We start from the raw sequence: 27697 nt of genomic DNA, 5'->3' as shown, positions 1-27697 counted from the left end.
GCATAACTTTCACCATAAGGGGAACATATGCAATTTGCCGAGAAAGTTTAACATCAGCTAAAATCTATATGCATTGAACATGTGAGGAATCTATATAAGAACATGCTCCCGCATTGGAGGGAAGCATGTAAGGCAAAATAACCCACATAACTTTAATAGTACAAAATCACACGCACAAATTATGTCACAACTTCTATATCCAAACAAATGACCAAAAACTAATTAGGTTGTCAGTCCAAACTTATGCTCAACTTGAAGTGAAACATCGTTGAAAATTCCGATTGAACATTGAAAAAGAACAAAGTTAACATGAAAAGATGATGTCCCTATACAATTTAAATAATATACGTTGTCCTGCTCTGTTATCATTTAGATCTGTTTGGGTGCATGCAATGTTCATGCTTGGGTGCATGCAATGTTCCATGTTTCATGATATTTTTGGTCATTGTTTCATCATTAAATGGGTTATGCTTCAGCACATTCATGTGCTCTTTTGATTTAGATATGTTTAACCTGTCCTGTTCTGTACCAAAATAAGTAATCTCCTTCTGTTCATGTTCATGTGTTCATGTTCTCAATAAGTAATCACTGTTAAAAAGGACTTTTGCCAAATGGCGATTAATCTCCTTCTGGTTGTATCTAGTTGGTTGATACACTGTAAATCTATGCCCATCTAGTTACAACTGCCATGTTTCTGCTATTGTTTGTGCCAAAAGTGATTGTTATTCTGGATGCACATGTTTATATCAGTGCATAAGTTGTGATAGATCTATGCTCCTTTGAATTAAAGAGTGGCTATGAATGCTCCTGGTTCTATTGTGATGTTGAGGGTGATGAGTAGGTCTGCCTCTAGACTGAGGGCGATCCGCTGTAGTACTCATCGCCTCAGTCTATTGTGGCTATGAATGCACTAGTAAGGCAAATTTTTGTTGTACTTGATATATCAAGCGATCCGCTGTTCATTTTTTAAAGACGTTGAATTATTCAATCCTCTCATATATATCCATCGATGTTGTATTGATAACTGGTGTGTTTGTCTTTGTAATGCAGGTAGATCAGCATTTAGCACTTTTTTGGACAACGGTGATGGAGAACCTGAAAGATCAGGATCAGGAAGGCATCAAATTTTATGAATTCCTTCAAAAGTCCGCGTTAGTTGATCCCATGGTTTGTTCCAATAACTTGCCTGTTTCAGTTTTATCTGTGTTGAGAGTATTTAGGTGTTACTGGTTGTCACTAACGTATCTTTCATACAGGAGTTGATGAAGTTCGGTATTTCGGATGGTCTCGCTGCTCAGCGACCAGAGGAGGTTATCAAGCTCAGAAGCGTGACTGATGTGTTCAATAACATGATGCCAATCAGGCAAAGGTAGATACAAATTCCCCTCATTTTTGCTGAAATGTGAATAAATCTTTTAGACATTGTAAATAAACCTCTCATTACACCATAACCTTAGTCAGAAAGATTAATCTCATGATAGGTACTCCCTCCGTCCCATAATATAACAACGTTTTTCAAGCTATGTTAGCCTGAAAGACGTTCTTATATTATGGGACGGAGGGGGTATTTGTTAGTCATAAATCACAGCGCTAATCAACATGTAGCTCTTGTCTGGACCATTTGCTAGTCATTTTTGATTGTCATGTTATCAAGGTGACAGTTTCTCCACCATGACTTTCGAACATTTCTGACCCCCTTTATTGTTTTTGAAGAATTCTCCTAGAGGTTCACCACTTATACTGTTCCTTTTGTGCTTTCTTATAAACTCAAATTGTGTGTGTGTGCTTCAAAATTGTTTTGTAAGCATTTGTTTAATGAATATTTTGATGGTTCAGGTACCTCTATAAATACATACATGGTGAGCGGGGTAGTGGAGAGATTACTAAGATGGAGAAACGTTTGAGGAAGGGAGTAGAACTATCTGATCAGAAAATACAGGATATCAGGGATGGGAACGCATTCTGCCCTCAACGGCCCAAGCTCTTCGACAACTACCCGAGGCCCCTTAAGAACTAGTAAATGTAAGAAACTCCATGACATTGTGCTCGCTCAAAAAACATAATTTTAGTTTTACCATAAATGTTATACAGAGTAACTGTTAATTGTCTTATGCTTAAGATGGTCTCTTATTTTGCACTCTTGCCGTGCTCCTCCTGCATATTCCATACTACACCTAGCTCCTGATTCATACTAAATTCTTCTTGGTATCGGCACTAGTGGTCTAGAGGTGAATTCATTTTCCTTGTTGTAACTATGAAACATGTCAACGGTATAATTATTTCAAATCTGACGTAATTGCCATGTTATTCATCCAAAGTATTAATTTGGATACATGCGAAACTGAACCAGTATGCGTCATAGCAAAGATAAACTTTGAATGATTCAATTTTGCTTGGGTTTTAGTGTGTTGTGTGCTGGTCAGTATCTCTTTCTAAATCATGTCTTCTGTTCATTTCATGCAGCTATAAATTTTATTCTTCACTGTAGCGTCCAGCAAGAGATGTTGTCACTAGTTTGAATTGTGAGATATGTGTAGTCATGCTCCTGTCATTATAATTAATGTATTTCCCCCGTTTAACTCGATTTAATATTCTCACCTGGGAGCATATCAATTATTCTGGCTTTTGTTCCTTGCAATTAAAAAGTTCAGGGATTAATGTATTTATCTAATGAATGAATAGAATTTGCCAACATAGTAGCATCTCTCTATCCTTAGCCTGTTGCCCGGACGGTGTGGACTTAATTATGCTGACTTTCTTCTTTTTACACTTCTTTCTTTTCAGCTTTGGGAGTCCACTGTTTCTTAAGTTGTCATTTGGTTTATATGCAGAACATGCCATTTGTTTTCATTCGGCCATCTCATCTTAACCCATGACACCATGTTTGATTTGTACTGGAGGGACAAGTTTTTGCATTCCTTATATTCTAAAAAATAACAGTGAAGGGTTACTTGACCATTGATTTTCCTGTTGGACAAAGTAGTTCTCCCCCTGTTGGGCTTTAAGAAGATAATGTGTCGATACATGTTCTTGAATGTCTCCTTCAGGCTTAGCGATAACATACTGTGGTGTCCTTCCTTGCAGGTGTCCTGCAAGACTGTAAAAACCATGGCGTCTTCCCGGAGTCAGCAATTGCCCTTGCCTGCGAGTTGAAACTGTCTACAGGACACAAGATTCAGCAATTGCCCTTGCCTGTGACTTGAAACTGTCTACACAAGGACACGGAAGATTCTGGATCATTACACTTGAATGTGCTTATTGCTTTGCGTGCAAAACTTCTTGATAGATGATAGTCTTATTGTAAAACTTTGACTAGTATAGCGTCAGCATGGCGTCAGTATTCAGCAAATATGGCGTCAGTATAGCCAGTGAATTTTGCATGGAAATAACAGTGTAGTTCATATAGATGCACAGTGCAAATAGAAATGTGTGATATGTCTGTGGCTTGGATTTTGGTCGCATCGGCAAAAATATAAAAGTTTTGAGATCGTGCTGCTACATTTGATTTGTTTGCAAGGGGGTGGTTGTGTTTGTGAAGCGAGCTGGGATGGCTGTTACCACAGCACTGTGATGTGGTCGCGCTCCATGACCGGCGGCGTTGCAGACGTGCTGGTGTTCCGCTGCAGATGCAGTAGCGCTGCTGCAGGCAGAGCGATGGGTGTGTAGCAGGAGGAGCACGCGCTGCTGCAATCAGAGCGATGGGTGTGTAGCAGCATCTCGCCGGCACTTGGCCAGCCGCACAACACTAATGGGTATGTGTTGGTCGTGTGACAGTCGCGTCTGTACAAGTCGAAGGGATAATAATGTTCACGTGTTTGTTTTACACAAAGCTCACTTGAGAACCATGCGACTAGAATCGGACGGATGGCGAACTGACTGATTTTCTCCATTGGATGATGGCTAGCAGCACCGTTGGCCAAAAGCCGCATGGAGAAATTCCCATTCCATGATGATAGATATGCTTCAAGAGATTTGGCACAGTCCCCAGTCTAACGTGATGGACGCTTCCCCATATGAGCTGGGTTTAGGGGTAATGGACAGCCCATACATGTAGGGCCGGTTGAGGGGTCCGTTTCGTAAAAAATAGAGTTAAAATTGGTGACTGGGATCTCCTCGTTGCTTCGCAGCATTTCAAAAAGAGGCCGGTTCTTACACTGGTTCATTTCTTTTCCTTTTATTTTTTCATTTTTTTCGGTTTCCTATGTTTTTTTTTCTGTTTTCCCCTTCTCTTTTGTTTGGTTTTCTTATTTCTTCTCTGTTTTTTTTGCTTTTCACAGTTTCTTTCATTGTTTTTATCGGGTTTTCTTTTCTTGCTTACTTTCCTTCTTTTATTCTTCAGCCTTTTGTTTCTTTCTTGGGTTTCTTTTTTTCCTTCTCTGTTTTTTTTTATTTTGTTTGCATTCATTTTTTTTTCATTTTTTGCATTTGTTTCTTCGGTTTTTTTCATTTTTTGTTTAATGTCTTCCTTTTTCGGATTTCTTTGTTTCTTTTGGTTTTAATTCTACATTTTTTGTATGTGTCAACAACATTTTTTGAATACATGTTTAATATTCTTTTAATACAAATTTATCATTTTTAAGACATGGTCAACATTTTTTCTATACATATTTTAAACAATTTTCAAATGCTTAATTAACATTTTTCAAATACTTAATTAACATTTTTTGAATACATGATCAACATTTTATCTATACACACTTTTTAAATTTTTTCAAATACTTGATTAACATTTTTCAAATACAAGGTTAAAATATTTTTATTTTATGGTCAACATTTTTTCTATGCACATTGAACATTTTTTCATATGCTTTATTAACATTTCTAAATGCAATATTCACATTTTAACACATGGTCAATATTTTTTCTATACACATTTAACATTTTCCAAATGCTTGATTAACATTTTTTAAATACTTGTTCAAGATTTTTTAAATGCTTGATTAACATTTTTGTATACATGATAAATTTTTTTCATCATTTTTTATTACATGGTGAACATTTTTTCTATATAGATTTAACATTTTTCAAATATTTGATCAATATTTTTAGAAACTTGTTCAACATTTTTTCACATGCTTGATTAACATTTTTATATACATGATTAAAAGTTCATCATCTTTTAATGCATGGTCAACATTTTCTATGTTATTAGTAGTATTACAAGCGCCGGGAGCGCGGCGTCACGCAGCGCCCGTCAGATAGCCTGGTATAATGAACAGAAAGAATAGAACAGTAAAGCATACGCATGTGGGCACAACACATCGCTTATTCGGCCCACACAATATTTTTGATCCGTCCCTTTCCGACATCGCCTCATGGTCCTGTCGTCTACTGCAGCTACAGACAATGCTTCGCCATGGCCACCCACATTCTCTTGCCAAAAGGCGAACCACTTGGCTTTGTCATCGACCGGCGTTGCACAGCGGATGTGAGGAACGACCAAATCTGGCAGCGTTCCAGAAACAGTTCAGACTTGAGAAGTTGAAGCACCATGTGAGGGAACTCTTGCAGTTTGCCACATATGTATATTCAACCACCTGTGTTAGCAAATTATAAGTTGATATGAGATGCGACTGAGTCATCAAGAGTCCGACATTCAGATTGCTAGTAGAAAACTAATTTAGATACACAGGTATTGTGTCATGTGCGAGAACCAAGCAGAACGGACTAAGAAGATGCTCGGTCATCTCTGTTGTGCATAAATTGCACGTCAATCCTGTAATTTCCGGCTCCGTTGATTCGATGAGTACGTAGTTGTTGATGCTAGTTTTTGGCACGGATGTAAACTTAATTAAGATGGCCTCAAATGAAAGACTTTTCAATATGAAGAAGTTTCGTGTCATTGAAGTGGACACCTTTTATGTTTAGGTCATTGTCATCCGACCTCATCTCAGGGTCGAAACTAAGCTCGATATATTGAGATTCAGGGTTCTGGAGTATTGTTCAGCCGATTACCCCTTCAAGATGACCTCGAATGAAAGAGTATTCTGAATGAAATGTCTTTGTCTCGATTATGATATATACATCATCTCAATCTATGGTCATATGCGACCTGTGGAGCCAAAACAAGATCTGGCTGAAAAATCCTGTCGCGCAATCAGAGGTCCTAGGTAATCCTGAGGTCACATTCAATCCGAGGACCCAACCGAGGACGCAATCCGAGGACATATGCAATCTGAGATCATATGAAATCTAGGTCATATGCAATCCAAAGACCCAATCTGAGGACTCAATCCGATGTCCCAATCCAAGGACTCAATCTGAGGTCATATGCAATCCGATGTCCCAATCCGAAGACCCAATCTGAGGACTCAATCCGAGGACTCAAAATCCGAGGTCAGGAAAACTAGGGAGGTAACATATAATTCTTAGCCCGACTATGTCGACTAATCTGACCAGAAGCTAAAGATGGGCATGTGAAGATATCCAGATGACCTCAGATGAAAAAGTGTTCAACACGGAGGTTGTTCGTCTCATTGAAACAGTTAAAGTTTCTTTTGGGCACGTCTCCATCCGAGATAGTATATGGCTGTAGAAATCAAAAACCGAACAATTGTCTCAGGCATACCTAGACCCGAGTTCGGTTAAGTCGGAAGATTTTGGACGAGGTTTAGAGTCCTTTTCTTGTACGGGAAGTCCAGCTGCCTCTTATATATGTTGGAGGTGATGGCAGATTGAACAACACACAATCGAAATATCAATCTACTACCTTTTCATCTATGTTTTATCTCTCCATTGTTTTCTCTATGGTTCTTCGATGTTCCTCGAGATTTAGAGCTGCGAATCCCGGGGCTCTAGGGGCAAGTCAATCGACTTAGGGCAGCCTATAGCTGCCGCACACCTTGAAGTGGTCTCTCCCGCGCGTGTGAGGTTTCGGGCCTACAAAAAGCATTCGCTGTTTGTCTTGCGTATCGCAATGCCGGTCGGATCTCCTTCGACGCGAGGTGCGGTGCATCACCCCCTGCGTCGAGGGTATACATGACGTGTTCGTGTGTCAACACACTTTTTTGGCGACTCCGCTGGGGACAAACGATCAATCATCAACATCATCGATCATATTTGATCTTCACAAGCCATCTGAAGTGGACGCCGATAACATCATTAAACCCAATCTTGAGGAGTTACCGACTGAGCATCGTCAGGCTCATGAGGAGTATAAGAAGGCGCGTGAAGTGAAGGAGTTGCATGAGTTCCTTGGAAAGTTCAAGAAGGATCATCAAGGCAACATCACTCCCTTGGGAGAAATAAAGTTTCCTCCTCTTCAGGCCGAGCAGGTTAAACCCTCTGTGAGTACTACCTTTTCTCCTGAGCAATGGGCTGAAACTGAAAGTCATATTGCTGATGGTAATAATATGCTCTATCAAACTTTCTTAGAGAATACTACTGCTCAGAAAAACATGCCTCAATCATCGGCACCTGTTGGGGAACATAGCAGAATTTTAAAATTTTCTACGCATCACCAAGATCAATCTATGGAGTCATCTAGCAACGAGGGAGAGGGGAGTGTATCTACATACCCTTGTAGATCGCGAGCGGAAGCGTTCAAGAGAACGGGGTTGATGGAGTCGTACTCGTCATGATCCAAATCACCGATGACCGAGCGCCGAACGGATGGCACCTCCGCGTTCAACACACGTACGGTTGGGGAAGACGTCTCCTCCTTCTTGATCCAGCAAGGGGGAAGGAGAGGTTGAGGGAGATCCAGCAGCACGACGGCGTGATGGTGGAAGCAGCGGTGATCTCGGCAAGGCTTCGCCAAGCTCCAACGAGAGGGAGAGGTGTTACGAGGGGAGAGGGAGGCGCCAGGGACTTGGGGTGCGCAGCCCTCCCTCCCCCCTCTTTATATAGGGGCCCTGGGGGGGGGGGCGCCGCCCCCCTAGAGATTGAATCTCAAGGGGGGGGGTGGCCAAGGGGGGGACTTGCCCCCCAAGCCAAGTGGGGCGCCCCCACCCCCAGGGTTTCCCAACCCTAGGCGCAGGGGAGGCCCATGGGGGGTGCACCAGCCCACCAGGGGCTGGTTCCCTTCCCACTTCAGCCCATGTGGCCCTCCGGGATAGGTGGCCCCACCCGGTGGACCCCTGGGACCCTTCCGGTGGTCCGGTACAATACCGGTGACCCCCGAAACTTTCCCGATGGCCGAAACTGGACTTCCTATACACAAATCTTCACCTTTGGACCATTCCGGAACTCCTTGTAACGTCCGGGATCTCATCCGGGACTCCGAACAACTTTCGGGTTACTGCATACTAATATCTCTACAACCCTAGCGTCACCGAACCTTAAGTGTGTAGACCCTACGGGTTCGGGAGACACGCAGACATGACCGAGACGACTCTCCGGTCAATAACCAACAGCGGGATCTGGATACCCATGTTGGCTCCCACATGTTCCACGATGATCTCATCGGATGAACCACGATGTCGAGGATTCAATCAATCCCGTACACAATTCCCTTTGTCTATGGGTACGATACTTGCCCGAGATTCGATCGTTGGTATCCCGATACCTCGTTCAATCTCGTTAGTGGCAAGTCTCTTTACTCGTACTGTAATGCATGATCCCGTGATCAACCACTTGGTCACGTTGAGCTCATTATGATGATGCATCACCGAGTGGGCCCAGAGATACCTCTCCGTCATACGGAGTGACAAATCCCAGTCTTAATTCGTGCCAACCCAACAGACACTTTCGGAGATACCTGTAGTGCACCTTTATAGCCACCCAGTTACGTTGTGACGTTTGGTACACCCAAAGCATTCCTACGGTATCCGGGAGTTGCACAATCTCATGGTCTAAGGAAATGATACTTGACATTGCAAAAGCTCTAGCAGACGAACTACACGATCTTGTGCTATGCTTAGGATTGGGTCTTGTCCATCACATCATTCTCCTAATGATGTGATCTCGTTATCAATGACATCTAATGTCCATAGTCAGGAAACCATGACTATCTGTTGATCAACGAGCTAGTCAACTAGAGGCTCACTAGGGACATGTTGTGGTCTATGTATTCACACATGTATTACGATTTCCGGATAACACAATTATAGTATGAACAATAGACAATTATCATGAACAAGGAAATATAATAATAATCATTTTATTATTGCCTCTAGGGCATATTTCCAACAACACCTCCCATACAACAACAACCCATACAACAACAATACAATTTGCCATTGAATATATATCATAGGCCAACTAATCAACTTATGGCTCCACCTGCGTCCCCTAGTCCTCTTATGAGTGTACCCAATTCGGCGTTGATGCCGAATCACCTCGTCACACCACCCATAAGCACAAGCATGTTTAGTCTTCCGCCAAATTATGGTTCGACGCCAGGACCACAAATTGCATCACTAGCTAATACTCATGTTGCAGCTATGTCATTGCCACAAGCATCTTCATCTACCCCAGATCCAATTTTAGCCAAACTAAGGGAAGATTTGCGTAAGATGTTTCAAGAGTCTTTCGGAACTGAGCCAAAAGTTAAGCACCTCTTCCCATTTCAAGATAAATCAATCTAGTTGGCCAAACCAAATCAATAGATCGGAGAAGAAATACGAAGTTATAACAATCATGCATAAAAGAGTTCAAAGAAAACTCAAATAATATTCATGGATAATCAGATCATAAATACAATTCATTGGATCCCAACAAACACACCGCAAAAAAAGAATTACAACGGATAGAACTCCAGGAACATCAAGGAGAACATTGTATTGAAGAACATTTAGACAGAAGAAGCCATTTAGCTACTAACTATGGATCCATAGGTCTGTGGTAGACTACTCACGCATCATCGGAATGGCAATAAGGTTGATGTAGAGCCCCTCCGTGATTAATCCCCCCCGGGTGGAGTGTCGGCGGAGGCCTCCAGATGGGATCTCACGAGAACGTAAACTTGCGGCGGTGGAAAAAGTATTTCATGGCGCTCTCTGATTTGAGAGGAATTTTTGGGTATTTATAGAGGAAAAATTAGGTCAAGATGATCTATGAGGGGCCCATAAGCCCATGCCCCCCCGGGAGCGCCCCACAAGCTTGTCGCTCCCTCGTGGGCCATCTGGTCTCCCCCGAACCTTCCAGGGTCTCTTCTGGTCTAGAAAAAAATAATCCAAAGATTTTTTCTTCGTTTGGACTCCCTTTGATATTGATTTTCTGAAAAGTCAAAAACAACAACTGACACTAGGCACTAAGTTAATAGGTTAGTCCAAAAAATGATATAAAGTTTTTTGTAAATGAAAATAAAGCATCCAAGATTGATACTATAATAGTATGAAACAATAAAAATTTGTATATACATCGGAGACGTATCAAGTAGTAATTAGATGATGGGTTGCTAGAGTGACAGAAGCTCAAATCCTAGTTTATGCGCTATTCGTAATGGGCTGATTTGGATCCATATGATTCATACTATGGTTAGATTTATGTTAATTCTTCTTTCGTAGTTGCGGATGATTACGAGAGGGGTAATCCTAAGTGGGAGGCTTGTTCAAGTAAGAACAACACCCAAGCATCGGTCCTCCCACATATCAAATTATCAAAATAGCGAACGCGAATCAAATAAATATGATGAAAGTGACTAGATGAATTCCCATGTGTCCTCAAGAACGCTTTGCTTGCTATAAGAGAAAGTTCCGGCCTGTCATTTGTTACTATTGTTACTTGTCATTTGTTATGAATTATCTTGCTATCAAACTATCTGTTACCGATAATTTCAGTGCCTGCAGAAAATACCTTGCTGAAAACCGCTTGTCATTTCCTTCTGCTCCTTATTGGGTTCGACACTCTTACTTATCAAAAGGACTACGATTGATCCCCTATATTACGGGTCATTAAGACTCTTTTCTAGCGCCGTTGCCAGGGAGTGAAGCACCTTTGGTAAGGAAATATTTATATTACGTGCTGAAATTTACTATCACTTGTCACTATGAAAAACAATCCTTTGGACTTGTTTGGGGTATCTTCACCTTGACCAAAAGCAATAAGAGCTGCTCCTAAACCTACTGAACGTACTAAAAATATTGACTATGAGATCCCTTAGGGTATGTTAGAGAAACCGCTAGCCAATCCTTATGCAGGAGATGGAACTGTACATCCTGATATACACTTTATATATATAAATGAAATTTGTGAATTGTTTAAGCTTGCAGGTTTATCCAATGATGGAGTTAAGAAGAAGGTATTCCCTTTATCTTTGGAGGGAAAGGCCTCGACATGGTATAGGCTATTGGATGATACCAGAATATGGGATTAGAACTGGCTGAAATTGGAACCTACATGTGTTCAATCCCCTCCCAAACTCTCCAATCGCGTGCTCAAATCAAATCTAGCCCGAGTCAAAAGCAGTAAATCTACAGACATGGCAAAGACTTACTGCCATGGCCGATGCGCTCCGGTGGTAGCCACCATCTTGGATCGTCCTGCTATCGCTCCCGTGGCCGCCTGCCGATGTGAGTGGGGAAGAGGGGAGAGAGCAGTGAGGGTTTAGGGTACGATATATATATACCCTTGTAAACTATTAGGGCGTGTCCTACTTAGGTTAAAAGAGTCGGTTTTACATTGTTTTTTTGTATTTTTTTTCTTCTCGGATTTTTTTGTTTTTTTTTCTTCTCCATTTTTTGTTTTTTCTTATGTTTGTTTTTTGTTTCAACTCTACATTTTCGTATATGTCAAAAACAATTTTTAACAAGTGATCAACATTATTTGTATACACGTTCAACATTGACCGCTTATGCAACATTTTCAAATACTTGTTCAACATTTTAATACTTACTCAACATATTTTAAATACATGTTCAAAAATTTTCAAATACTCGTTTAATATTTTTTAATTCTTATTCAACATTTTTCAAATACTTGTTCAGCATTTTTAATACTTATCTAATATTTTTCAAATACTTGTTCAACATTTTTAATATTTGTTCAACATTTTTTAAATACTTGTTCAACATTTTTCAAATGTGTTTCTGAAGAGTTGTTTTTGTATATATATGTAGAATATTTTAAAGTATACAGAAAAGTGCAAAAATAAAGAAAATAACGAGAACAGAAAACATATTTTTTTTAGAAAAAAAAGGCCGTGCTTCCCGCGCGGCTGGGCCGGCCCATCCGGGGCTCCCACGACGCGAGGCTTCGCCGTGTGCTCGCTTAAAGCGAGAAATAGGTGTGCCCCGATATTTGAGCGTGTGATGGGGAGGAATATAAATGAGACTTATAAAACAGAAAAACAAAATTTTTGAGATAAGCCATGTAAATTGGAAAGGAGGTAGTATTAGTTGTAGCCGTGTGATGGGGAGTAGTAGTTTTCATCAAGGTTGCCGTGTGGACGTGTGGTTCTTAGCATGGCCAAGATTCGTCGAGTTCAAGGAAAAGTAGGAATAGGAGTCCTAGGATAGATCGGATGCGATCCGACTAGTAAAAGTCTAGCCTGGTGTGCGTGTATATATATATATGCCATGGCAGACATTGAAAAGAGAAGAAAATAGAAGGTACGAGATATATATACCCTTTGTTAAAAGTGTGTTCGTGGTGTGTTTCCTGTGACCGATCCGTGGGCGAGATCAAACATCACCTGCGCAACATCCAACTTGGCTGATCGGTGATGGCCGGCGAGGACGAGGAGTGGAGCGAGGACGAGTTGACCGAGGAGGAGAAGAAGGATGCGGCGGCCTGGGATGAGATGGTGGATCGGGCTCGGGCTCGGCAGAGGGCCAGGCTTGGCGGCGGTAGACCCATGAAACGGCTGCAACACGAGGACGTCATCTACATCCTGTCGCTGAAGAAGGACGGCATTGACTACGTCACCGGCGACGGCCGCCGGCACACGCCGGAGAAGATGAAGAGTATCGTGGACATCGACATCAAGGGCGACGACGAGATCGATGAGCGGCAGGCCAGGGTGATGCGGCAGCTGAGTGAGAAGGGCTACGTCCAGGACGACGACTACTACCTGGGCAACGACGACGAGTACCTAGACGAGGCCGATGCGTTGAGCAGGGAAAGAGAACGCCGTCTTGCTCGCATGGGAGTCACCGTCCAAAACGACGACGACGACGAGAACTACTACTCGGAGGAGGATTACTACTCGGAGCTGGGAGAGGAGGAGGGCGAGAATCCAGATGACCAACGGATAGTACTAGCCGCAGAACAGGGTTGATTCAGTTTGTTCGTCTAGTACCCACCCATGCATGTAATTCTCGTAGTCGTACATACGTACAAAACTTTGTTAAGTTGCATCCGTGTTTAATTTTGTGCTATTTTCCAAACGTTTGTATTTTAGCAATAGATCCAAACGATGCTACTCTATATCTATATTTATATCTATACCTATCTACTATTAAAGGGAATAGGTATTCTTGATTTGGTTTAGTCATTTTCGTTTGGCTTGTACAGAGACTAAGCAACCTAGGCCAGGTACTTGTATGTTGATGGGCCTTTTATAGGCTTTCATAGAGACTGCAAAAAACTATTAAAGGGAATAGGTATTCTTGGTTTGGTTTAATCCTTTTCGTTTGGCTCGTACAGAGGCTAAGCGACCAAGGCCAGGTACTTGTATGTTGATAGGCCTTTTATAGGCTTTGATAGAGATTTTTGTTTGGCTCGTACAGAGGCTAAGCGACCTAGACCAGGTACTTGTATGTTGGTGGGCCTTTTATTGGCTTTCATAGAGACCGCGAAATTAAAGGGAATATGTATTCTTGGTTTGGTTTAGTCCTTTTCGTTTGGCTCGTACAGAGGCTAAGCGACCTAGGCCAGGTACTTGTATGTTGATAGGCCTTTTATAGGCTTTGATAGAGACAGCGAAAAACTATTAAAGGGAATAGGTATTCTTGGTTTGGTTTAGTCCTTTTCGTTTGGCTCGTACAGATGCTAAGCGACCTAGGCCAGGTACTTGTATGTTGATGGTCCTTTTATAGGTTTTGATAGAGACCGCGAAAAACTATTAAAAGGAATATGTATTCTTGCTTTGGTTTAGTCCTTTTCGTTTGACTCGTACACAGGCTAAGCGATTTGGGCCAAGTACTTTTATGTTGATGGGTCTTTTATGGGCTTTCATAAAGACCGTGAAAAGTAATTGGGTCAAAATAAATCAACATTGTTGGAATTGAACACAGGACCTCCTGTGTGGATCTTTGATTTAACACCAACGACCTATGCGCCATTCACATTTACTAATCCCAACTCGCTCTAAATATACAAGTGACAGTCCTCATGTTTAGGGCGAGCTAATTAAGCGAATGAGCTAATTAAGGGAAGGATTGTGGGCTTGAATAAAATATTTAAACAGATGTGGCTAATTAAAGAAAAGATTATGGGTAAACCGGTGGAATACTTAAAAGAAAGATTGTGGTCTTAATAAATAGAATATTTAAATAGATGAGGCTAATTAAAGGAAGGACTTGAGGTAAAAAAGGGTAGGATAACTAAAAGGAATGATTTGTAGGCTTCAATGTGTTGGGGCTGCTAAATTAGAACAGGAAGGATTTGATGCCCGACTAAAACGGGTGAGGGCATCATGGTAACTAAAGAAAGGATTATACTTAAATGAAATCAGTAGGAGATTATGCCCGGCAAAGAAAATATGAACAGGGCTAAATTGCATCGTATTTTTTTATGTTCATATTGTAGAAGCATGTTGCGTTGCAGCATGTTCTTCATAGTGAATCCGGTGTTGTGGGACATTATGCTTGCACAAAACATTAATTTTTCCCCATGCAACATATGGACATATGTGCTAGTACTAATCTATGCAAATACGTCATCTTCTTATTTCTCTCCCTTAATTACGTGCATGAGTTGGTCTCAGTGCCGTAACTGAAAAAATGGAGGCCCAGTGCGAAATAGAAAAAATAGGCCATCGATATGACCATCGGTGGTGTCATTCACATGAACCTCGTTAGTACTAGTATTTGCACTTCCATTTTCAGAAGTAATGTTGGTTCTTTTCCTAAAACTTACCAAAAGCACCTTTTATGATTGGGCTAGTCCCTCAATCCCTTTTTCCATATATTTCTCATATCATGAGTTCATGAATGTGCTATAAAAATATTGAAGAAAGAAACTACGAAACAAATATCATGCAGTAAAAACATACCATAGAAACAAAAAGGTACAAAACACCTGGTGAGTTTCTGTTGAACATTGTGGTAGGATTGAAATATCTTGATCTTAACACATGAGTAGGTGGTTCTCTCTCAGAAAATATATGCTGGAAGTGTAGACACATTCTGATGGCTCTATCATATATGGAGAAGGGGGTAGAAAGGTATATATAGCCTCCACACAATATCCAACCGTTACACATATTTGACCCAACTCGGTCAGACCGAATAGAAGAATTCGGTGAGACCGATTCAGTTCAAAATGTAAACGTTAGGAATCTCGGTGGGACCGGCTGGAACAACTCGGTGGGACCGACTGGAATAACTCGGTGGGACCAATGTGCTAGGGCTTAGGGAAAACATCAACTCGATGGCGCCGATTGCATCAACTCGGTTAGACCGAAGTGAAGCAATAAGCAACAGAGAGAATGTCAAGCCAACTCGGTGTGACCGATTGCATAACTCGGTGAGACCAAAATGAATGCAACAAGTCACAGAGCGCTGGCAGTGCCATCTCGGTGAGACCGAGATCTGTATCGGTGTGGCCGAACTGTTAGGGTTTCTGGCAGTGGCTATGTCATATGAACTCGGTGGCTCCGGATAGGAAGAATCGGTGGGACCGAGTTTGACTTTGGGTTTTTGACATATTTGGAATGAGAAAGTGGTTGAGGGCTTTGGAGCAATATCACTAAGCACTTGAGCAAGTAGGCCATTAAGCAACACCTCATCCCCTTTTAATAGTACTAGATGACCCGTTCTGCCAATGGCGCAAAGGCCAGCAGCAAGCCATGTACTATAAGAGTGGTGATAGGAAAACTCAGTCACACATTGAAATAATGAGTACTTACTGCTGGTTACTGTCTCTGTTCATTGTTACTGTTCCCCTGGAAGAGTCTGTGCTAAATGATAGTGTTATATCCCTTGAGTGGAAGGTGGATGCTGCCATGTAGTGCATGCCTCTTCCTTGCTTAGCATATTTGTTGTTGCTAGTGAGTACTCGATGTATGAAACAGAGAAAGTAGTAAAAACGGATAATTATATATAAGGGTGGTATTATGCATATTAATAAATCAATGAGGAACAACAATCAATGAGGGAAACAGGTGCGGTGCGTTAGGTTGTTTGCAGAGTCTTGGTATTGTGATCCCTGAACAAAACCCCACATCTACTTGTGTCTCTCGTGGCGTTAGGTTGTTTGCAGAGTCTTGGTATTGTGATCCCTGAACAAAACCCCACATCTACTTGTGTCTCTCGTGGTGTTGGTCTTTTTGCCTGCTAGCTAGGTCATGCCCTCTCCTAGGTGGCAATTGTTTTCTCATCTTCTGTAACCTTGTTACTTGTATGGTTTTCTGCCCGGTTTCCCTCATAAACAGGGTCAACTTGTTTAGGTTTTTGATCCGGTTTCCCTTATAAACTGGATCAGCTAAAGCTTAAGGGGTGACTCTTGGCTTTGGCAGCTTTTTGAGCAATATATTCAAAAACAAAGGAAGGTTTCACCCTATTACAAAGGAAGGTGTCCTTAGAATGCTAGATGATATTTAGACACGACTTCTGTTGCTGTCAATGATTCATCTAAAGGCAATGCACGATGAGAATTTATGGTGACCTTGAAACGAAAGGCACAGATGTCTCCTTCATGAATTTTTGCAAGGCGGCGGAACACAGACGAGTTAGTTGTTAAGGTGGCTCTTGTCGGTTCCTAGCATGATGCGACAATTGGCGTGTAGATCACTGTTTGCAAGCCTGACCTTGAGCATATCATAATCTGGGTCAAGATGACCCGTTGCACCGGTGGCGCGAAGAGCGGGAGCAAACCAAGCTTTCAAACCATGGAAGTTGGAATATTTAGAGACTGGTATTCTTTAAGTATAAGAAATTGATCATATGTAGCACTATATATTACATTGCTGGTAGGTTCATAGGCTAAAGAAAGTAGTGAGATCAGTTTATGCTAAGCAAACCTACTTAGGCGGAGATGCATCATGTAAATTGCTTTGATCACCCAACTTCTGGTATGCAAAGCTACATACGCAGAGATGCATCATGTAGGTTGCTTTGATCACCAAACTTGTGGTAACTAAGATATGTAGTCTTTTGCCATCCCCAAAATTAAACTTTTTGCTTTTCTTGTCTGCCATGTCGTTTCTGCAGAATAAATGAATAGAAAAACCGATCATAAGTTGCACACACAAAAACATTTGGTGGAAGAACTTTGCAAGGTGACTACCGTTCCATCTAATAAGTAATTTTCTAAGAAAGAGCATCATCTTTCTCCCAGCAAAAAGAAAAGGTTAAAAAAACTGTGCAACAGCATTAGCTTTTAAGAAATACAAACAAACAAAAGAAAAGAAAAATGAATACTAACTGGCATACAGAAGGCAACCTAACAGAACATGCAAAATTAAAATGGGTGCCACGACCCACCATTTCATAATTGAAAAGGATAATTAAGTACACTATAAGCATTTGGCCCAGCTCAAATATATCCAAGCCCAATACACCGACTACCTGCTGTCACGCACGCTCGTCTCTCCTCCTCCTTTCCCCCAAATCTACCAAACCTTATCTGCTCTTCTTTCCCTAAATCGACCAGTCCTCTGTTCTCCTCCTTTCCCCAAGTCAACCAGGTCTTTCACTCGCTTCTCACTACTGCCAACCATTGGCCGCCTGCCTTGCCAACTCTCGCCGCCCCTCCAGGCCGCCACAACGGGTGCGGGGTGTCTGCTAGTTTCTGCTGCTTCTTCTCCTTCTCTCACTACCTTCTCCGCTCGTGTTGCCTGCTGCCGTGCTGAAGACCACTGCTGCTGCCGCCGACTGATAAACTAATCGGTGAACTGCTGTTGAAGGGCCGAATGAGCAAGACTGCTGCAAGAGGAAGGTATGTTTCGAAATTAATTAAAGAAAAATGATACAATGATTTTCTTCATAGACTTGCATAAAGTTTTGGTTGTCGTGTAATTTTTGAAGTTACCATTTCCGTCAGCCATGTATTGCCATCCATATTTTTTGTGCTATGCACATCACTAATGAAGTACATGTTCAGATCCATCATTCATTCATGCTTTTTGGGCTATGCTTTTTTCTAGTAGTATATCAGAGAGTCAGCCATCTTCTGATTCAGAAAAGAGGTGACAGTGGTTTTTGAATTTTTGGTCAGGTAACAGTGGTTAAACAACAAACCATGGTCCAGGAGAGCATATCTGTAGTTATTGGTCATATGTAGGCATCTTTTGGTCGGTCCAGTGTGTTCTATAGTTGTGGCTATGGACAACTTTTGGCCAGTCCGGTGTATTCTACAGTTGAGGCAGTGGAGCACTTTTGGCCAGTCTGGTGTATTCTACAGTTGTGGCAATGGAGTAGTCATTGTCCATAATACCAGGTATGTTGTTGTTACCATGTATCTATGTGAACATAAATCATGAGCACTGGATAATAGTAGTAATTATATATATACAATGTGTATTTTGTTCCAGTCTATACTATGACAGTGTGAGGCGCATCTATTTTGTGCACATTTTGCTTTGTATTTGAAATACCCCCTCCCTCTTTGCTGCTTGTCACGCTTAGACACTGGCAGATAGGACAAATAAACCATACACAATGCATGTACATATGAACTGAAATACACTGGGCATCCTAATGATAACATGGAAAAATAATGAAACAACTTGAAAGAAAGAATGCAGCAAATGCAAAAGTATATAATAATGAAGGTCTATAAAAACCTAGCTATTTTCTGGCGAAAATAATCAGTTATTTCTAGTTCCCTAATTCTGGAGCTACATATTTCCGGTTCTTGCAATTTATCTGCGATAATCTGGTAAAGTACCGACACAAGGACCATCCAATTTTCCAAGGCTGTTAGTCACTATGTGTGAACAAGGCCAGACGACTAAAATATCAAAAGCTATCTAGGAATTCACCAGCAGATTTTTCTTGTGCTTGCTATATGTCTCAAATAAACAATAGTCAAAGAGTGTACTTATGAACAGATGTAAACAGACACCATATCAATAGCTAACAGCATCACACAGCGACCCGATCACACATCAAGATGGATTGATGGAAATGGAAAGATAAAGTATGCTCTGGCAATAGAACCAAAATTTCCTAACTTGTAACCATGAAAAATATCCGAATACAACAAATTATGTCTCATCCATGCCATCTGAAGATTCTGAACCATCCAAACAAATTTTAAACCGAAATTATGGATGCATTCCTACAAAAGAATAAGATACAGAAAATGCAATAAAAAACCTCAAGTGTAGATCTGTTCCAGATTCAGATATTTTGCACATGCCTTCTTTATGAATCTCCAAGGAATTGAATATAAATGATGATAAGGATATCAGGATTGTCCTAGTAGAGATGGAATCCGAATAGAAGTAAGCCGTGACTCCTTACTTCCATTGCCACATTTTTCACTCGTAACAGAGGCTTTGAAACAAATATCCTTCGCTTATTCGTGCAACTCTTGGATCTAGGAGGCTAGGAAGACAGACCTTTTCATTACGCATTTAGCCATATTAGGTACCTAAAAATTGAAAAAAAATCCAACATTGATATGAGCACATGAAGCTACAAGAAGATACCAACTCCTAGGTACTTTGCACTTTGAATATTTTAAGTGAATCTGTAAGACATGCAGATTATGAATATCAAATATCTTCCCTATGGTCTTAAATGTGGGTCTGGATGAATAAACCTATTAGTCATTTCCGTTAGGATTGGTAAGATTCTAATCACCCTAGACTATATATGAAGTGCATTTGTTTGACTTGTTCTATATCCAATTTCAATTGCTTTGTTCTATGAAATAAGGAAGAGAAAGTGTCGTCTGATAAGGATGCAAGTCAATTTTTAGGTTTTCAAGCAAGGGCTGAGATAGATATACAAATCAGAAGAATTGTCCCTTTTGAATTACTTTACATGTTCACTGCCAGTTTCAAATGACAAAAGGAGCAAGCAAATGTAAAAGAAAAGGTACACGCTTGAACAGATCTGTAAAGCTTAATACTTGTATCATTCGCTTATTCACAGAACTATTTGATCTAGGATGCTTTGTTGGAAAAAAACCATGATACACAAGATCATTTGATTTGGTTGCCTAAAAAGGGCACTGGCTTTGTAATAAGCATTACTGCATTTGTATACAAATAGAAACATCATGATACATAAAGATAGGCCAGGGACATATGTGTTACCTTGCAAAGCACCACAACTTTGGCCATCAGTTTGCACCATCTCTCCTAGTTTTCCTGTGTTAAGAGGAACATAAAATTAAAATATATCGTGTTTTTTCGCTACCACCACCGAACCCCAAACAACATTTAAGAAAACCCAACAACATTTAAGAAAGCCCAACAGTACTAATGCATTTATCATTCCTATCCTTGTAATACTAAACTGAAATCTGATTCTCTTGGAGGTTTGAAAATATTCGAAAAGCTCCATCTTTGTAATGCCATTCACGATTCATGAGTACAAAAATCACCAAATAGACCAAAACATTGCTAGAAGTACCTTAGTTCAAGTGCTACAACAGGAACCTGCGTATATAAGTATAACCATAGTTCGAAGAGGTGGGCGCTCACATCTTTCTCCACTGTCGGCTGTCACCCGAGGGCACCACTCCAACCCCTTTGTTATGAGCATATACCTAAATATTGGTACAGCCAAATTTACAGAATATATATTGTACATGAGGAGGGTTTGTGAGGAAGAGAGGACCCGTCGAAGAAAAAAAATAGAGGATCCGTGGAAGAGAGAAAAAGAGAGAAGGAGCGTGAACAGCCTTCATTTTAGTGATATGCAGGTTGTTTTGTGATTATATAGTATCTTTTGTTCAGTTGGAAACGTGCAACCAAGTGCAGAGATCCTTTTTGATGTCCATAATTTTATATAATGAAAACAAAGAGAAGTCTAACATAACACACCCACCTTTCAAATAATTAAGGAGAACTTTACTGCTCGAATTTACTGTAGACTGCATCAAGGGTCCAATTACCAATGATGGGCAAATAGTTACAATGTCCAACCCAGTTTTTGCTGCATAAGCAAAAGCCTCGCGCTCCGCTAGTGTTTTGGAAAGGTAATACCAATCCTGCCAAATAACAACACATGTTTGTTTTGTTATTTGAATGGGTGATGCAGAAAAAACAATTATCTTCTATAAGAATAACAAGACAGGAGCAATATCTTGTGTGGTTAGCGGAAGAATTTTGCATTAACTGAAAGCTGAAACCAAACTGTTGATGATGCTTCCCTTTTGGAAAATCCTCTCTTGTGTGGTCTAGAGACATGGACAAGCTGAACCATGGTTTAGCAAATTCTGTCTCTTCGAAAACAGAGCGAAAAATAGTAACAGAGTGCATTAATAAAAAGTGACTTTGAGTCAAAACCAATTTTTTGCCTGTTTTGAGTAAGAGCCAACCTATGAGTCAAAACTAAAATTTCAGTCAATGCCAACTACCAGTGGGGTTTTGCTCTGTTTTGCTTTTTTTTGTTTTGGCATTCTTCCTACTTGGTTAGTTTATAGGTCTTGGCTAGCCTAGACCTTGTAAAAAAAAATTCTAACTGGTTTTGGCTGGTTTGCTTTGCAACTTTTGCGCCTTCTTGGCCATAAGTTTTGTTAATAATAAGTAATTTCAAGGGTCTAGTTCAAATCGTGAACTGCCGATGAGACATGTATGCATGGCTCAGATCAATAGTATCCCACCGACACAAAGAATAGGGTGGGCTCAAGACATAAAAAGGAGTTCCATCAATGAAATATTTAACCGGAAAAGACAGTCAGTGTTCAAATGGACTTTAGACTCTGATGATCAGCACAAGGTGTACCAAACCTCGCTAAATGATGCAGATCTAGGGTGATCAAGGCGAGCAAGCAAGTCAATGACCAGATAAGATTCTTTTTGGACATGTGTTCTCATGCTGGGATTTGGTGTTGTAATAGGCATGTGAGCTTAACGGGATTTTTGCAGTGTTTTTGCAGCTATACACTTGTGTCCTACATTGAGCTTGCTGGTTTCTCTCGAATAAAAAAGTTTGATCTAAAACAGCGGCAAATGTCGTCCTTAAAATCAACTCTAAATCCTATACATTCCAAGTGAAACATTGAGTAGGAGCCTGTGTAATGTAATAGACCACGTAGGCTAAAGTGCTAAGCAGTCATACAGCCGTACAGGTGTTGGGTTACTTACCCCATTCTTTCTGCAGTAGCCCTCGTCTGACCAGCTCTCTTCGTCACAGGCTTTGCCCTTGGGCCAGTTAGGATTAGCGACCACTGCAGCACCTGAAGACACCATGACTACTCGCTTAACTTTCGCCTCATGGCAGGCCTTCAGCACGTTCAGTGTGCCTGTTACAGCAGGAGCTATGATCTCTGCCTACAAAGCAGCAAGAATACATCATCAAAAAAGATACTTATTTCTAGAAATTAACTCTGTGAGACAGTTCTTGACAATTCACCTCGTGGTCGGTTGATCGGCCGGAGGGGACAGGGCAGGCGACATGGAAGACGCCGTCACAGCCGGCAATCGCCGACGCTACGCTGTGATAGTCCAGCAGGTCAGCCTTGACGAGCTGCAACCTTTCTTCGGCACCTTCTAGCACCTTGAGATGGGCATTCTTACTGCTGCACCCGTGGCCATGAGGAGGAGGAGCGCCATCGCTGTGGCGCAGAAGGGACGAAGCCAACACACAATTAAAAGTCTGAAGGCTTCATCTAAGATCATAGATCTTCATGGGTCTAGAAATCAACCTGGCTTTACTACCCGAAGAAAGGAAAATAGGCATGTACTTTGTCCAAAATCTAGAACGATATGAACTATACGAAAACACTCTGCATTTAGCTATTCATATATGAAACAAAATCATAACAATTTTACCTAATCAAGCTAATGAGCTTACATGAGCACATTTGCTGCTCCTACCAATTATGCAGAACCAAGCCATGAGTAACAAAGATGACAAGTTGGAACAGTACATGAGCATCTGAATATTTCAGAACTAAGTCCTAGGGGTTCAGGGATGTGAAACTGCGCACACGCGCGCGCACAAACAGAGTGAGCGAGTGAGTGCCTGGTTGAGTCTCGGAGAGAGAGAGAGAGAGAGAGAGAGAGAGAGAGAGAGATGGGGATCGTACCGAATCCAAAGCAACAACCCGACCAGCCCCTCGAACGGAATGCATCACGGGCCCTGCCTCTTGGTCCACAGCCCGCGCCTCCGCGGACGTCCCGAGCCCTGCCTCTCGGTCCACAGCCCGCGCCGCCGCGGACGTCCTGAGCCCTGCCTCTCAGTCCACAGCCCGCGCCGCCGCGGACGTCCCGAGCCCCGTGGAGTGCGCCGCCGGCCACGAGCGCCGCGACGGCGGTGGCCCCGCTCATGGAGTCGTCCATTCGTCCATGGCCGCCCGGAACGCGAAGAGGAGGGAGGGGCTCGCGGCGCACGGGGTGGGGGGGGGGGGGGGGGACGGGGGAAGGAAGGGGCGGCGTCACCAGGTCAGTCAGGAGGCTAGGGTTCGTGGGAGGGGGTCGGGGAAGAGAGCAGCGTGGGTGGGTGGGGGCCGCGAGTGCGGGCGGAGGCAGCGGCTAGGTTTCTCCACGGGCGGGCTGCCTTTTACATGCCTGCGCGTGAAATGACTAAATGCCCTTGGCGGGGCACGGAATTTACAGGCAGTGGCATAGCGATTTAAAGGCGACGTGGAGGCAACGGTCGTGAGTATGAGTCTAGGAGGGTTTATATGTTCAATTGGCTTTTCTATGGACTCAATATGATCTTGGATCACTAAAATAGAAATGAAGAGTCTTGAGCTTTTGCCAATTTGTGTCCTTAGCAATTTGAGGGGTCCACATTCCTAGTTCATGCCATGCCATTCGTTGAACTTTCTGAAATATGAAACTTGAGTGGATATTAGTTCAATGAGCTATATGTTGTTATGAATTACCAAAACCACCCGGGGATTAGTTGCACTTCCAATCTCCCCCCTTTTGGAAATTAATGACAACATATAGATCAAAGCTTTGACAAATGATAATATGAATGAAATACATCGAATGCTTTGAGAAGTATGTGATAAGCAAGAGCTCCCCCCTAAATTTGTGCATTATTTAAAATTTACGTTTGAATGCAAATGCACAATCGGTTAGGATCATGGATCACTCTTTCATGTCACATACATCTTGATAGAGTGCACAAAATGATAAGAATAGGATCACATGCACTCATCACCAAGGATACAAGTGATTGATCATACACAAATAATCATAGAGATAGACATGCAAGCACACATTAAGCATAGTATGCTCAAACACATGATCACACAAGTATCTCACGAGCATAACACAAGTAGTAGCATAAGTAGCAACAACCAAAAAAACCAAAGTAGCAAGGCAAATAAAACCAAAAAAAGGCAAAAGGCACTCTCTCTCGAAGCCTATGATCTATACACTTTCTCCCCCTTTGGCAACAAGTTACCAAAAAGTTTGAAAACATATAGTGCTATGCGACACTCTAGGCACGATCTCCGGGAGCTCCTGAAGGGGTCCTCTGGCTTGTAGCTCTGGTGTGCGTAGACAGCGTGGAGAGGAGTCCATCTGCAAATGCCTCTGCTAAAGTCTATGGAGATGGTGGAGTGGATACTGGAGGGGCAACTGTGGCTGTGGTGGCAGGAGCAGAATGAGCAGGTCTCACGTCTGCAACTGGCTCAGCAGAAGACCTCTGTGCCCTTGGCACTGACTGAAATCTGTCTATAGTTGGTCTATCATCGTTGTCCTCAGCATCATCTTGAAGCTTCTCCATAATGGTCTGAATCTCAGTGACCTTCACATCTAGGTCATACATTTTAGTCTCAATGATCCTTTCAAGACTCTCCTGATTCTGAGTCAAGGTGGCCAGACTCTTCTCAATCCTCACGGTCCTCAAGCAGATAACTGAGCTGATCTTGCTTGGTCTTGAGATTCACTATAGAAGCATCTGGGGCACTTGCTGCCTTTGCTGCTTTTGCAGCCTTTGCTTTCTTGATCTTCTCCTGGGCCTCTGCACATGTAGGATGTGATGCATCCATAACAACATCGTTGTCCTCAAAATTAGGCCTAAGAGGAAGATGCTCTTTGTCAAGCAGATACGTCCCAGTCCCAACCTTGGAGTTGATCAACATCTGAATGTGTGGGCCATATCCACAAGACCTCTTCTGGTCAGCTGCTATCCTCTTTACAGTTTCAACAATCAAGCTCATGACTTTGAATTTCTGAGGCACATCAAACAAATGAAGCAAGTTGATGGAGTGACCACGTATCATCCGGTGATCTCCAGACTTGGGCAACATAGTATGCCTCAAGATAGTGTTCATAGTGGTCAGTCCAGCAAGCAGATAATATATCGATCCTAGCTTGTGTTGGAAATATGCCCTAGAGGCAATAATAAAAGCATTATTATTATTTTTCCTTGTTCATGATAATTGTCTTTATTCATGCTATAATTGTGTTATCCGGAAATCGTAATACATGTGTGAATAATAGACACCAACATGTCCCTAGTAAGCCTCTAGTTGACTAGCTCGTTGATCAACAGATAGTCATGGTTTCCTGACTATGGACATTGGATGTCATTGATAACGAGATCACATCATTAGGAGAATGATGTGATGGACAAGACCCAATCCTAAACATAGCACAAGATCGTATAGTTCGTTTGCTAGAGTTTTTCCAATGTCAAGTATCTTTTCCTTAGACCATGAGATCGTGTAACTCCCGGATACCGTAGGAGTGCTTTGGGTATACCAAACGTCACAACGTAACTGGGTGACTATAAAGGTAGACTACGGGTATCTCCGAAAGTGTCTGTTGGGTTGACATGGATCAAGACTGGGATTTGTCACTCCGTATGACGGAGAGGTATCACTGGGCCCACTCGGTAATGCATCATCATAATGAGCTCGAAGTGACCAAGTGTCTGGTCACGGGATCATGCATTACGGTACGAGTAAAGTGACTTGCCGGTAACGAGATTGAACGAGGTATTGGGATACCGACGATCGAATCTCGGGCAAGTAACATATCGATTGACAAAGGGAATTGCATACGGGGTTGATTGAATCCTCGACATCGTGGTTCATCCGATGAGATCATCGTGGAGCATGTGGGAGCCAACATGGGTATCCAGATCCCGCTGTTGGTTATTGACCGGAGAGTCGTCTCGGTCATGTCTGCTTGTCTCCCGAACCCGTAGGGTCTACACACTTAAGGTTCGGTGACGCTAGGGTTGTGAAGATATGTATATGCAGTGACCCGAATGTTGTTCGGAGTCTAGGATGAGATCCCGGACGTCACGAGGAGTACCGGAATGGTCCGGAGGTAAATAATTATATATAGGAAGTGATGTTTCGGCCATCGGGACAAGTTTCGGGGTCACCGGTATTGTACCGGGACCACCGGAAGGGTCCCGGGGGTCCATCGGGTGGGGCCACCTATCCCGGGGGGCCCCATGGGCTGAAGTGGGAGGGAACCCAGCCCAAAGTGGGCTGGGGCGCCACTCCCCTAGGGCCCATGCGGCTAGGGTTGAGGGGAAACCCTAAAGGGGGCGCCCCCTTGCTTGGGGGGCAAGCCCCCCACCCTTGGCCGCCGCCCCCTAGGAGATTCCATCTCCTAGGGCCGGCGCCCCCCTAGCACCCCTATATATAGTGGGGGAGAGGAGGGACTTGACACACCAGCCCCTGGCGCCTCCCTCTCTCCCCGTTACGTCTCTCTCTCGTAGTATAGGCGAAGCCCTGCTACTGTGACGCCCTGCATCCACCACCACGCCGTCGTGCTGCTGGATCTTCATCAACCTCTCCTTTCCCCTTGCTGGATCAAGAAGGAGGAGACGTCTCCCGTCCCGTACGTGTGTTGAACGCGGAGGTGTCGTCCGTTCGGCGCTTGGTCATCGGTGATTTGGATCACGTCGTGTTCGACTACATCATCACCGTTCTTTGAACGCTTCCGCACGCGATCTACAAAGGTATGTAGATGCATCCGATGACTCGTTGCTAGATGAACTCCTAGATGGATCTTGGTGAAACGAGTAGGAAAATTTTTGTTTTCTGCAACGTTCCCCAACAGCTTGTGTGTCTCCAGAGCTGCATCAGGTATAGACATGTACATGTTATGCATTGAGTTGTGATCCTTCCTGGGCTTGCTATACACATCAAGATCATTTTCTTATTCCTTTGGGGCATTGATAAGCTTGGCCCATTCAGAAATTGTTGACTGGTATCTGGTTCCCTCAGTCATCCGGACAATCTTCCCATCTGGGTAGAAGTGGGGAGTGGAATAGAATTGCATAATCATCTCATCGTTCCACTTTATCAGTTTCTGTCCAACAAACTTATCAACTTCATTCATCCTGAAGCTTTCATGCACATAAGGAAAATAATCTTCATTCTCATCAATATAATCCCAATCAACCCATTTCATATCACAAACTATGGGCTTCTTGTCAAGTAGCACAGTCTCATAGAAATCCTGCTGTTCTTTGGTATGGAAACGATAGTCCACAACAGTCCTCCTCCTTGTGGCATATGGATCTGTCTGTCTCCATAGTCTCAGACCATG

General features: G+C 42.4%; 2 protein-coding genes and 1 long non-coding RNA gene across 10 annotated transcripts; 2 read left to right on the top strand and 1 right to left on the bottom strand.

The window, feature by feature from the left end:
* Positions 1-381: 381 nt before the first annotated feature.
* On the top strand, positions 382-5487 carry LOC125510784 (uncharacterized). 5 transcript variants are annotated; one of them, XM_087521857.1, is made up of 4 exons: positions 382-1167; positions 1257-1369; positions 1837-2022; positions 2832-3048. In XM_087521857.1, the coding sequence occupies exons 1-3, from the start codon at positions 1045-1047 to the stop codon at positions 2015-2017; spliced, it is 417 nt and encodes a 138-aa protein (XP_087377983.1). In that variant the 5' UTR covers positions 382-1044; the 3' UTR covers positions 2018-2022; positions 2832-3048. The 5 variants fall into 5 exon arrangements, with proteins under 5 accessions (XP_087377983.1, XP_087377982.1, XP_087377981.1 ...); XM_087521856.1 differs by lacking the exon at positions 2832-3048 and adding an exon at positions 5338-5487 and having other exon boundaries at positions 383-1167; XM_087521855.1 differs by having other exon boundaries at positions 383-1167; positions 2785-3050.
* A 12209-nt stretch (positions 5488-17696) lies between these two features.
* LOC147973068 (uncharacterized) lies at positions 17697-22507 on the top strand. Of its 3 annotated transcripts, none has more exons than XR_015602740.1 (4): positions 17697-17982; positions 18262-18483; positions 19972-20090; positions 22359-22507. It is a non-coding gene; the product is annotated as an uncharacterized LOC147973068 (long non-coding RNA). The 3 variants fall into 3 exon arrangements; XR_015602739.1 differs by lacking the exon at positions 22359-22507 and adding an exon at positions 20163-20350; XR_015602738.1 differs by lacking the exon at positions 22359-22507 and having other exon boundaries at positions 19972-20350.
* LOC125507391 (phenylacetaldehyde reductase-like) lies at positions 17834-23558 on the bottom strand. Of its 2 annotated transcripts, XR_015602737.1 has the most exons (7): positions 23254-23558; positions 22578-22779; positions 22310-22495; positions 21048-21210; positions 20312-20365; positions 19408-19641; positions 17834-17969 (listed from the first exon to the last, which is right to left on the bottom strand). XR_015602737.1 is itself a non-coding variant. In XM_087521852.1 (6 exons), exons 3-6 carry the CDS (start codon positions 22412-22414, stop codon positions 17860-17862), a joined length of 432 nt encoding a protein of 143 aa, XP_087377978.1. In that variant the 5' UTR covers positions 22415-22495; positions 22578-22779; positions 23254-23558; the 3' UTR covers positions 17834-17859. The 2 variants fall into 2 exon arrangements, 1 of the variants encoding a protein (XP_087377978.1); XM_087521852.1 differs by lacking the exon at positions 19408-19641.
* Between the last annotated feature and the right edge of the window lie 4139 nt (positions 23559-27697).

Source organism: Triticum urartu, chromosome 5A, assembly GCF_056163025.1.
Source record: "Triticum urartu cultivar PI428250 chromosome 5A, HENAU_Tu73, whole genome shotgun sequence".
NCBI lineage: Eukaryota > Viridiplantae > Streptophyta > Magnoliopsida > Poales > Poaceae > Triticum > Triticum urartu.
This window is presented reverse-complemented; position numbering and strand designations above follow the sequence as displayed.